This window comes from Columba livia, chromosome 11, assembly GCF_036013475.1.
Source record: "Columba livia isolate bColLiv1 breed racing homer chromosome 11, bColLiv1.pat.W.v2, whole genome shotgun sequence".
NCBI classification, from domain to species: domain Eukaryota; kingdom Metazoa; phylum Chordata; class Aves; order Columbiformes; family Columbidae; genus Columba; species Columba livia.
This window is the reverse complement of record NC_088612.1, coordinates 1,037,040-1,049,730: the sequence shown is the minus strand read 5'-3', so window position 1 is coordinate 1,049,730 and position 12,691 is coordinate 1,037,040. Positions and strand designations below refer to the sequence as shown.

Below are 12,691 nucleotides of genomic sequence, written 5' to 3'. Positions count from 1 at the left end.
TAGCGTCTCGCTGCAACAGCCCCCGCGCGGCTCCCGTCACATGATGGGTCAGCAGCTCGTGGGAAGTCAAAAGCTGAAAACTTGAAAAAAAAAAAGGTTGCTTTAGCCAGCTCTGTCCCCGCAGGAAATAAAAATTGCAGCTGAGCATTAGCAATTTGGGTTTGATTAGACTTATCTGGCCTGGGGCCCGAGGTGGGTTTGTATCGCCTCGCTCCTGACCAAGCTCACAGCCACAAAACCCAGCAGGGAAGGGGCTTGGAGAAGGGCAGGTGGGGTGGCAAAGGGGGTTGCTGTAGCCCTCCTGGAGCCCACATCAGTAGGACTCCGCATGGAGAAGCAAGTCTCTCCCAGACCTCCCCGTCCCCATGAGGCCCATGGGAGAAGCCAGCACAGTGAATATTCCCACGGCCGTCGCCCCGTGCCCCGGCGCAGCCGCTCCCGGCGCACAGCGCGGCACGGAGAGGCTTTTGCCCTTCCTTTGCCCCGGCTCCACGGACAATCGGGCAGCTATTTTTAAACTGGCTTTTTCCTTTCCCCTGCAGAGGTGCTTGAATGGCTTTCCCCTCGCATACAGAAGCACAGGGAGTGCAGACGTCGTCTCTCATTGTGAACGGAAAGGTTATCGGGTACAAAACAAAAGTGAAATCATTCACCGGCATTCCTGGGACCAAAATAGCCGCCTGCTCTCCAGCGCTGACGTTATCGCACGGGAAGGAAGGCTCCGGATACAGACAGTCCCGCGCCAGGGCTCACGTACAGACCCTGCAGCCAGCCAACACCCAGGCGTGCTGCGAGCAGAGCGAAACGAGCCATTCTGGCCATGCATGATTCGAGATAACTTAGCGGGTGAGGTCCCAAAGTTGCCATGGCTCCCAAACAGCTGCAGAGCCTCACACAAGCATCACTCCAGCAAGAAAGAGCCCAGCTGTGTGACGTTAACAGCAGGGGAGCGGGAAGAGCCTGGGAGATGGACACTCCAAATGTGAGGAGCTGGGAGCTGCAGTGCTGGGGCAGATGGAGCAGCTGGCAGCTATGGCATTGACCAGGGCACAGGGAGAGCGGGGTTTGGGGAACCCCTCAGCACTGAGCAGCCTCTGTGATGCCCTCAGCACCACCCAGCCTGGAAGAGGAGCTCATCTCAGGCATCTGGGCTGAGGAGGCAAAGCTCCTGCAAAGCACACACTTCATTGCTAAATATTTCCCTGTGAGACGAGTGCTGGTGGTGAGGGCTGAGTCGTGACAGTGCTGAAGCCGAGAACCAAGGAACATGAACATAAGGGGTAAATTTGACTTCTCCGAAACACACAGTAAAACATTGACCAGAATTGTCCAAGGCATTTTCAAAATAAGCCAAGCGCTCCACTGCCTGCCAAGCCCAGATTCTTTTCAGAGAAGATTTAAGACTCTTCTTCATTTGAATTGCAGTAATGAACTAATACTGTGAGTGCCTCCAGCTGCCAGCAGCTGGCTCAGGCTTAATTGCTCCCAGGAACTGCAGACGCGCCCTGTGCCCAGCCCAGCCCAGCCCGGCTCGGGCAGCCGGGGCACCCACGGGCACGCAAATGCCGGTTCACGCACAACCAAGCAAGTCGGGAAACACAAGCCAGCACTGTCTGTACGGGCTCCGGTGGGAACGGCAGAGCCACCAGTGCGGGCTCCAGCGCGGCTTTCCTGGCTTTGTTGATGGGTACGGCTTTATCGCTGTTAAAACACCATTTGTTGCTGTGACTTTCCCCCCCCGCCTTCTTAAATGTCAACTTGAAAAGAAAAATTCGGGAAAGGTCACTTACCAGAGAGACTGGAACCACTCCAGTCACTTGGACAAACACGTGTAGGGTCAGCTGCTACGAGAGGGGGTTTTAAACCAGTTATTTACCTGGTTGAACAAGTGTTGTGTTTCTGCAGGAGGGCGAGACTTAATGTACCTTGCAGAAGGCAATCAATCTCCTTACCACCCATCCATCTGCTGCCGAGATCATTAACCCTTTGCGGCAACCAGGCAGGGAAGATGCTTCACTCAGGATGCCTAATTCCACATTCTAGGGGTGCACGAGCACCCAGCAAGGCCCCAGGCTTACCCGATACCCCTGGTCTGACGCTATGGAGAGCTGCTCACCAGCAGCCCTGCAGACCCTTCCCCGGGTACCCGCTGGGGCTGACCTGCACCCCTGCAGTGCGCTGGAGCCGTCGAGCAGCCGAATCACTAATATTTGGCTGGAAGCAACATGCCAGAGACCCCATCGGTGAGGAGCAGCATCATGTGTATGTAAATGTGCACAGAGCGGATCCAGAGTCAGGCACACCAGGTCCTGTTCTTACCAGCAATGTAAGCAGAGACCTGCTGCATTCCTCAGCTTCGCCCAGCTGCTAAAGAAAATAGGGATAACCAGGACATCCTGCTGATAAAAAGGCACCCGTTTAGAAGATCAGGGGCATGGGATGGGGTTTTCACTAGCCCCAGCTAGTGAGGAGAACTGGAAGGTGAGTGCTGTGTGCCACAGCAGACTGAGCAAGCTGAGCGTTCCCTCTCTGCCTCCCCAAGGATGTTTCAGCATCCAGCAAACACCGTGCGAACCCTGGCAAAGAGCACCCCAAACACAAACCCTTCCCCTGCTGCCCCTTACCTCGGCTGAGCCGGTTTGGCTGATGGCAGTGCCCAGACACACACCACCCCGTTCCCTCAGCATCCTCTCGCTGCCAGATGAGCACCCTGTGCCCAACACTGCCATGAGAGCCTGCGGAAGACCATCACCCACCTCAAGCTGGCAAGTCTGGAGTCACCACGGAGGGACAGAGCTGACCCTACAGCAGGCAGGGAATGGCTGTGCAGGCACCTGCTTCACGGTCACCCCCTGTGGCCATATCCACTGAGAGATTTCCCAGCAGCAGGTCCGGTTTCAGGAGGAGCAAAGCACCCCTCGGCCAGCCCGGCAGCCGCCAGTCGCAGACAGATCAAGCCAAGGTGCACACTGAGCCAGAGCAAGAGGTTTTGGTGTAAGTTCCCCTCCCATAGCAAAAAGGTGATCACGTTTAGCTGCAACTGTGAGATCACGATCAAGTTTAGCTCTGCTGACAGTTACTGTGCTTCCGACTAAATAAAGCTGAGCACAAAGCCTTACTCAGGACAAATACTCAGCTGCAGGCACCTGGAGGCTTATGCTGACCCTGTAAGGAAACCAGCACCAGCCAGGGACCCCATGTCAGCCCCATCCAAAACAGCCAGTGCTGCTCAAACCTGATGACTGGCGTTATTGTGTGCAATAATCAGCTTTATGGCCTCCAGCAGCCATGCAAAGGGTACTGCTGCGGTGTAAGGTCAAAGGCACAAGGTCTCTGCACAGTAGGAAACCACCACCACCAGGCTTTCAGAAGCGAAGCTAGACAGAAGAATAGTCAGCAGCGGGGAAAAGGGCAGCTGTTGGTCCTGCCAGTAAAAACAAAAAAGGAGAAATCAGCCCACCACTGCTTCCGATCGGATGTGACAGCTCCGTCTGAGGTCCTCAGCAAACCCAGCCTGTGTTGCAAGCGCAGCAGGAGACGCAGGAGCTCCCAGGCCAGGGGAAGTTGAGGGCTCCGGCTCCAGGGGCGCAGGAGGGGGCCACGGAAAGCCACCCTGCTTCTGCTCTTCCCCCGGCTCACACACAACTTGGGAAGGAGCCCGGGTCCTGGTTACGTGTGTGCCACAGCCCCGTTAACGCTGGTGTCCTGTCCTGGCAGCATCCCTGAGCAGGGGGTGGGTTTCTGTAAAAAAGACAGAGACAGATGATTTCTTACAGCTAAAGACATGGAGAGCCTCTCGCACCTCTGTGCTGGCCAGGGGACACAGCTTCAGGCAGCCTGCTCCCAAACGCAGCAAAGTGTTCCCACCATGCCCCTTGGAATAATCCATTTTTTGTGGAATTCAGTCACTTTAAAAAGAAACAGGAAAAAACAACCTTCCACAGGCTTGCAGCAATATTTTGTCTGTAAATAATCTAGAGAGCAAGGTCACATTCCGCAGTGAAAGCGGAGCAGCGGAGGGCGGGCAGGGCCGGGGAGGCAGCAGTGCAGGGGCACAGCTGGGCTGGGGGACGACGCAGAAAAATGGGGTTTGTGGGAAGAGGCAGAGCAGAAAGGGGACCTGGAGGTAAGAGGTGAGATGGTTTCACCTTTCTCCGCTGGCTGCGGCAGAGGGTGAGCTGCAAGCACCGAGCCCCCGGCGTGCCGCAGCACTGGCCTCTTGCAGGCTCTTGCGCATCTCTGCACTCCAGTCCCTTGTCCACAAAGCAGGGACAAGCAACACCTCGTCCTCCCACACGCCAGCATGCATGCCTGGCCCTGCTGCCGGCAGAATGGTGCACCAGGACAGAGCCACGTGGGGCTCAGCTCGCTGGGATGGTGGCAGTGGGGGACACAGGTCACCGGGGAGCATCTCACACCGCTGGCGCATCATTGGAAAGACGCTGAGCATCCCCAGGGAAGCAGAGGCTGTCCTGGGCATGGCAGGGGATGCGCTGACCCCGGCATCCCCCAGTGTTTGCTCTAGTCACGCCAGGAGCACTGAAGTCTCTGCTCCAGGTTGCCACTGGAGTTGGTTCTCAGTGGCAGCACCCGCTTCCCCCTGCCAAGGGGCAGCTCCTCTGGGAGAAAGGAGATGCAAAGCTCGCCCGGTTCCGCAGCGCCAGCTCGGGGTTCAAAGCGTCTGCCGGTGTGTGGCAGCGAGGGGAACCGGAGTGCTATGGGAAACCACCCACAGCCCCGATCGAGTGGAGAGCAGATGGCAGAACAAACAGCACTGCAATTCCTGTCTCACACAGTCTTGTGCCCTACTCGCTCCCACACTTAACCTTTTCCTCCCATGAAGTGGACTTTCTCTTGGAAAAACGGACGAGAAACACTGGAAGGGTTTCAGAGGGGCAGGTGATGTTTTGCTCTGAACAGCACCAAAGACAATACACCAAGGATCTTTAATTTGTTTGTTCCTTTGTTTTTAAAGATTCGGGCTAGCTCTGTGCTATTTTGTGCCCTTTTTGAAAGATTTTATGGGAATTTTTTGCTTTATTTTTCCTAGGCCGGGGAAAGGCAACGCTGCTATGGCAGAGTCACCTACACAACGGGCAGTAAGAACGTGGAGGGATGCTGTGTTCCCACGCTACGGCTCCACGCTCGGGGGGTGCTCACGCTGGGACCACCAGTGGAGCTGCTGCGGGTACCTGCTCTGCAGGGCATGGAAGGGTTAGGGAAACAACCAACCAAACCAAACCAACAAAACTTCAAACGCTGCACACGTTTTACCAACTTTCACAAGGCAGAAAGCGCAGGGGTTTCTGTGGAGCTGTGGGACGGGAACCAGCGGCCGGTGACTGCAGGGCCGGTTTCACGCGCGGCGGGCAGGGCCGCGTGACAGCCCCGTGCTCCCGGCACACAGGTCACTGTCCCTGCCCTGCGGTGCCGCCCGGGATGGGCTGCGTGGGGAGGATAAAGAAAGACAGAGCTGACAGCATCCACAAGCTGTAAGCAGGGCGTGGGGCTCCTGCTGCTGCTCAGCATGCGCTGAGCTGTTCAGGGACAAATGAAAGAGCAGGCTGGGTCACACACAGGAACTCCCTCAATGAGCTGTTGTCACAGGTCAGAGCCATTAAAGGGATTAAATCCAGAGAGCACAAAGTATCTGTGGTGCCTACAGCAGCCCTCTGCAGACAGGCGCTTCTAATTCCCTGAGCTTGCTGTCTTTTACTACGGGACATCACAGATTTCAGTCACTCTGATAGCCAGCATGGTTCCCTACTGAATTAAACCACTTGGTTTAAGAGGTTTAATTCTTAACCCACAGAAACATGTAATGTGCATCAGCTCAGATACAAAACATCCAGAAACTGCAAGACTGCCCGTTGGTGAGTCTCAGTTACAGGCTGTAGTGGGGCTGGAAACTTAGCACAGGCTGGGCAGAAACAAACGGCCTGTTGGAAAGGAGATCGATCTGACCAGGAAAGCCAGCTCCTCTCTTCCTCAGCGCATTTGAATAAGACAAATAGACCAAGCCCAGTCAGAGAAAACAAAACAAACAATAAAATGATCTTGTTAGTTCAGCACAGAGCTGATTTTTAGACTTCCTACATTTGACTTCAAGTCAGGCTTTTTTAACTTTTCTTATTTAAGAACTTCAAGGACAATTGTTAAAGTTTCAAAGTAACATTCTGAAGCGCTACCAGCAACAGCAGCATTTATGCAGGAATTACACTGACTTTTCAAACCCCAACGCAAGTGATTTCCCAGCTGCGCCTGCTCTGCCCACACAGCATCACGTAACCGCAGGGACCAACCAGCCCGAGTCTGGTCCAGAAGGCAGCCGGAGCAACAGAAGTGAAACCCAGAACTTTGTTTCCATTATCCAAACTGAATGAACACAAGAAGTGAAATTACGTGAATAAATGCCACGCACTCAATCTTTTTTCCTTCCAACGATTCCGAGTGTCTTTAGCTGCCCAATTAGCATGCAATCTGTAACAGGGCTCTCGCATGCCACCCAGGCGCGGGTACCGCCCCGCAGGTACAGCCCATGCCCCTCACGTGGCAGCATGCGTGGGCACAAAGGGACACGGCACCAACTCCTTCTGCCACGCCAGATTCTTTGCATACCACAGCACAGCAGCTCGCAAACTGCCGCAGAACACCACGCTGAAACTCCCATTTTGCGAGCTCTAACAGCGCCTCATTTTTTCCAAGTCAGAAAGAAACCCACCAGCTAGTTCAACGCTCGTAAGGAGCCTGATGAAGAGACTTACTTTAGCACAGCAGCAGCAGGGCCCCCTTTCCCATGGTTACAATGGACGCCCCTACAGAAGGGAACTGCGCAGGGAGCAGGTGCGGTGCCAGCAGGTAACACTAACGGCTCCAGCACGACCACCATGAACAGCCCTGTACACCGGGAACGCCGCCGCCTCCACCCCACATGGGTCTCCATGGGCAGCAGGGCAGGACAGACTGACTCCGGAGGGGCAGAACAGACTCCAGAGGGGCAGGACAGACCGACTCCGGAGGGGCAGGAGCAGCCAGCCCTGAGCTTCTCCTGCGCCTCCGCACAGACCCTGCCCGGCACCCAGCTGCCTCAGAGCCACCAAGACTGACGGTTTCAGCAGACACAGGCACATTGGGGCCCCGCTACAGCAATTACTGCGTGCTAATCATTAGACAGGACAAGGGCTGCTGCATCCACCGCCTGCCCGGGAATCACCCCGGCGCTGAAGATGGGAAAGCTGTCATGAGGATTAGACCCAGCCTTGTGCTTAAACACCACCTACTCTCCTTCTGCATTTAGAGAAAGGAACAGCAGCGTCTCGTTTCCCTTTTCGGAGGCAGAAAAGAGGATGAGCAGCAGTTTTCAACCAAAATATGGGGCTTCATTGAGACAAACGGTCAGGCTGAAACCAGGAAAAAAAAATAATTCAGAAGAGTCATGCAAATATAAGTTAGTCTAGAAATCAATGAGGATCCAGTGATTTAAGCCCAGGCCATCAGTTCTACATCACCACGGTCCCCACGGCAGCAGAGTGGCTCGGGCAGCACAGCTCTGGCTGGGACGGGCAGGTCCCCCCGTGCTCCGGCAGCCTGTGCTGTGTCCCCGCTCATGGGGTGGCCGAGGGGAACACCGTGGGCCACAAGCTGCCCAGCTCCAGGTGCCAGGAAAATACAGGCAGCGCTGTTTCCACACCGAGAGCTGCACTGCCGTCTCCTGACTCAGCCTTATCCTCTCCTAAATGACCCCTTTGAGGAGACCCACCCCCAGCTTCTCCCAGGCCGAGGTAGAGCAGCAGACACTCTCCAGGCTGCACCTTGTGAAGGGTCAGGTTTATGCCAAAGGCTGATGTGACTTTATTCAAGGACATTTCCAAACTGTTTTCTTCTCTTTTCCAGAGCATACTGTAAAAGCAAGCAGAATATCCTCTATGCCACGGCTTCTGTGGGGCCTGCCAGATCAGGTTACACTGGAAATCAAGACACTGATATTTTATCTTTGTCCTGCTTGATACTGGAGAGACATTGAGACCCACAGCAGGACAGTCCCATGCAACATTTGACCTCTGTTTAGAGCACATCTTGCCCAGTCGTTTGCTGTGCTTTTCAGCATACATGCCCCTAGGCATCCCACATTTTGGAATCCACCTTCACTTCCCAGCACAAGCCAACTCACTCCCACCACAGCCAGAGTTTCAGGTGCCGCAGCCTCCTGGCCGCCCAGACCTGGAGGCAGAGCCGCAGAGCATCCAGCTGCTGCTCAAGTGGGCACCGTCCCTGTGGGAACTGCAGGGAGGAACCGAGCACGACAGTCCCACACCACGGGGCCTTAATCCCTTCGCCGAGAGGAGCCAAGCCCGGAGTTTAGAGAACTGGAAGTCGGAGAACAAGCAGCCGTTTGTTCAGAGCTGGCAGTACAAGGGGGAGGACCGCCAGCTCCTTCCCGCCTCTGCGGGACTTACCGTCCCTGAATGTCCCTTTTTGTCCTTCTCCACGCATCTGCAGGCGGTCAGCACAACGCCGCTCTGTCCGCTGCGGGGCCGCACGCCCCCCCGGCCCAGCGGCCAGCTGAAGGAGAAGCAGGGTGGTCACCTCCGGCCACCGCGACGCCGACCCGGCTGCCGGGCTGACCTTTCCCAGGAGGAAGCCTGCAAGTCTGCCGGGTGCTCGTCCCACGAAGGGACATCCCCTCCCCAAGGGACATCCCCTCTGACAGGCAGACTGGTGGCAGCCAGGGAGGGAGGCTGAACAACGGGCTCGCACCATTTAACGGGCACCAGAGCCACCGGTGCCACAGGAACACCCAGCTTGGAGATGAGAGCATCAGACTGATTTTTAAAAGAGTTAAGCACAACACCCTCAGAAATTACAGCTGCTCAGTATTACTAATCTGAGAGGGCTGAACTCCATCACCTCAGTTATTCTCGTAACTCCCATCAGAAACTCCAGTTTCAGTAAAAAAGCATGCATGTGTGAAAGAGACGCAGCAGCAAGTCCTGGCAGAGGCGAAACAAGAGCTCTGCTGCTCTCTACGAGCAGGAGCAGCTCTCGGAGGAGCCTACTTGTACTCAGCTGTCTTAGCAAACTTTGGAAACTTCTGGCCTGCAAAACCACCGGGTTCTTTCCAGTCGCAGGGGTGAAGATGAGTCTTTTGGACTGGATTTTCCCCTTTTTCTGTCTTATTCTGACTGCAAGACTCCTCTGCGACGAAGAGCACCATCGCCCTGCTCCGGTGCTGCTCCTCGCTTCAGGGAGGTGGGTACACACCGATGCATCCAGGTAACCACCGACAAGCTCAGGCTGAGTACCAGCACCCGTCCAATCAAACAAGGAGGAGTTAAGCTTTTTAAAATAAAAATACTCAACATTTATTCACCTTTGAAGTCACCATAGCAAAATTGTACACGCTATGAGTAACCCAGGAACGTTATTAAAAGCTACCAGAAACATAAGGCAATTTGTACAACCATCGAAAGAAATACACAGCATGTTGAAAATAGTGTGAAATATTACTCAAACAAGACAACGCTTGATACACTCTAGAGTGACAAGAACCAGCATTAAGTTTTAAACAAAAATAAAGATGTCATGGCTACAAGTATTATACAGTGATAAATACTTCAAAAATATATTAAGATATATGGAAATTTTTGTTTTATCAAGGAAATCCAGGGAAATTCCAGCCTTCACTGGATTTCAATATACCAATTAAGGTTTAATATTTAAATTCTTTTCCTTTCAATAAGAACCAGTACTGCAGCCATTACTGTATCAATACTTATCTTCTTGTAGTGTAGTGAAATCAGCCTTATGTTATATTAAGCCCTAATGCCTCTCGTATCATGGGCACTAATTGCTCTAAATCAACCAACTAGTTGCCTTCCGGTAACAAGTGCCGTGCACCGCATTTGAAGCCATAAACCATGTTCAATCACAGTCAATGTTCGCCCACTTTACAGTATTAATGGAAGGCGGGTTCGAGGACTTGCCTCCACGTAAGAAAGACGTCTCAAACAAAGGGTTTAGTAGCAAGTCCACCATAACATTTTCCTAGCATAACATCGAGCACTCGGAAGTTACAGTACAATGAACCATGCTAAAATTTAGGTTACACCTTCAAAAACAAAGTCCAGAGGATGTTTGGAGACGACAGGTTTCAAACATGCACAAATGGTGGTTTAGTACACATTTGTTTGTGCTGTTACTGGGTGGCAAATGAAGCAGTTTATAGCCAAGGATTTGGTGAGACAGTTTTTCGAGCCAGTTTAAAAATATAAACTTCTTCTTAGAGGGTCTGTTCTATAGAAAATAGAGTGAAATCTGGTAAATTATCAGTTTTGAGAGTACTTTCCCATGGCAAGATCCATTCATCAGCCTACCGCACCACCAAGAGAAAAGCCAATCCTGCTATTCCAAAGCCCGCTGCGGCCATGATCGCGTTGCTTATGGTGCTGCTCTGCTCTCCCGCCTGGGAGCCGGGTCTGCCGAAGAAGCGACAGAAGCCATCCTAGAAAAGCAAGAGAAAGGACATTGAGTCGGCTGGCTTACAATTAACCAGAGCTCTTCTGATGAGTCTCTGAGCACAGTTTGGTTCACACTCCCAGCACAGTGTTTGCCAGCTGCAGAAGTCTCTGTTTTAATCACAGGAGTCAAGCCTGCTGCCTCGGGCACACAAAAACGCTTTGCGAGAGCCTTCGCGCAAGGTGGCTGAAAGCAGCAGCTACAAGTGTTTGTACGCTCTGCTCGACAACTGCAAACTTCCTATCAAGATGCTAAGCGTGTCATTGTGCTATTTTCACCCTTTTAGGCAAATTTCTGATGGGAGCTGCCAGCATTGTTCCCCTTCATTCAAGTTTGAGAAAGCATCTGAAATACAGGATATGGAAATTTCCACTTGAAGGACAGGAGCCTGAAGCTGGTCCCATCGCCGTGCTGTGGGACTGATTACACACTCCCTTGGAAGGGCCAAGCGGACACGCTCAGCGCTGACCTATGACAGAGCAAAGCTGGCAGCTGCTCTCCCAGATCGTTATTTGCGATAATCAGAAGTGGCAGCAACACAACTCCAGATGGTTGTGTTTGAACTCTGCTCCGCAGATGTCTATGTAAACAAGTTATACTCTTCATTTCTTCCGGAACTTTGTTCTTTACACTTTAATTTGTGCGAACTGGCAATGCGATTTTGCCAAGTGACAGCGCACACTGTAGCCAAGCACCATACTGTTCTGAGCAGTCAGATGGACCAGTGACCACTGGAAAACCGAGTCCATTTTGGCGTCTGGAAAAGTCAACCAAAGCAGTGGCTGCTTCCCCCATTTCTATTTTTAGTGCTTATTTGTACTGGCATCAAATATTCCACTAGGACCGAAAATAGGAAATGTGCTGTTCTGTGGGATAGCTGACATTTTGTTCAGAAGCGCAGGCAGAGCTGCACAGATGCCTTAAAGGCTGTACTTTCAGCATGCATCTCAAGGGGCAGAAAAGCAACAGCAGCCATTGCTTTACATCACAGCATACATTAATGCCATTGCCCGTGCATTACTGAGGCCCCAACCTGACCAGTTTCAGGACAGGCAGGAACCAGAGCTGCAGGTCTAGTGGACGGGTGGCTTCACACAACCAGCGTACTGAAGAACCAGCACGTCGGTGTTTTGTGTTGACACTCAGGAGAAGAGCTGTGCCAGTCTGCTCTCCAAAACCCAAACTGTAGACCCGAAGAGAAGGTAAAACTTGCACCCCACAAGCCAGCACCACCATTCCTGTGTTTTTAGGAGGCTGCAGCTTGACAAAGCTGGCCACCAGCCCCTCTAGAGAACTGGCCTAACCCGCAGCACAGGACATCCACGGCCACCTTAAATACCGCAGCGTGTACCCACTGCACGTCGCTACCGATTAACCAGACCCCAAAGACGCTCTGCAGCCCTTCCCTGCAGACAGCCCCGCACACACCCACCGCCGTTCGGTCACCGGTCGGTCGGGTCACCGGCACGTTTCCCCAGCAACACCCCAGGGCCACGCTGCCGCACGGCGCCGGGGGGCTGCCCCGCTCCGCTAACCGGGAAGAAGCGGCCAGGCCCCCCAGCACGCACCCCCGGCGGCTCCGCCGGGGTCCCGGCTCCCCACCCTCGCTGCTCCGGGGGACGCGGGTCCGCACCGCGCCCGGGCCGCCCCCGCCCCGTCCCCGCTCACCCATCCGCCGTGCGCCTCCAGCCACTCGCCCCGCTCCTCGGCCAGGTAGGCGGCCAGCGCGGCGGCGAGGAAGCGTGGCCCGTCGCTGCAGCCCCGCTTGACCAGCGCGGCGGCCAGCGTGCCGGCGAAGACCACCAGCGCCAGCAGCCGGCCCCAGTTGAGGCCGCCCTCGGCCTCCAGCTGCGCCGACACCCGCTCCAGCAGCGCCGCCGCCTCCCGCGGCTCGGCCCGCGCCAGCGGCGCGCAGGAGCGGAAGAACGGCCGCTCCCGCCGCTCCAGCTCGGCCGCCGCCCGCCGCAGCGTGGCCGCCGTGGGGCTGGGGGGCAGCGCGGCGCCGCCGCTGCGGTGCTGGAAGTAGTCCTCCAGCAGCAGCGCCGTCTCCTCCTTCAGCGAGCCCGGCATGGCGGCGGCAGCGGCCCCGCAGCAGCAGCTGCGGCCGATTAAGAGGCGGGGCGGCCCCTCCGCCCGGCCCAGTCCGCCCCGGGGCGCGGGGGAGCGCTCCCCTCCT

General features: G+C 54.7%; 1 protein-coding gene across 1 annotated transcript; it reads right to left on the bottom strand.

Moving 5' to 3' along the window:
* Positions 1–9,337: 9,337 nt before the first annotated feature.
* Positions 9,338–12,671, bottom strand: BCL2L10 (BCL2 like 10). Its single transcript, XM_065076402.1, has 2 exons — positions 12,184–12,671; positions 9,338–10,501 (listed from the first exon to the last, which is right to left on the bottom strand). The coding sequence occupies exons 1-2, from the start codon at positions 12,583–12,585 to the stop codon at positions 10,370–10,372; spliced, it is 534 nt and encodes a 177-aa protein (XP_064932474.1). The 5' UTR covers positions 12,586–12,671; the 3' UTR covers positions 9,338–10,369.
* Between the last annotated feature and the right edge of the window lie 20 nt (positions 12,672–12,691).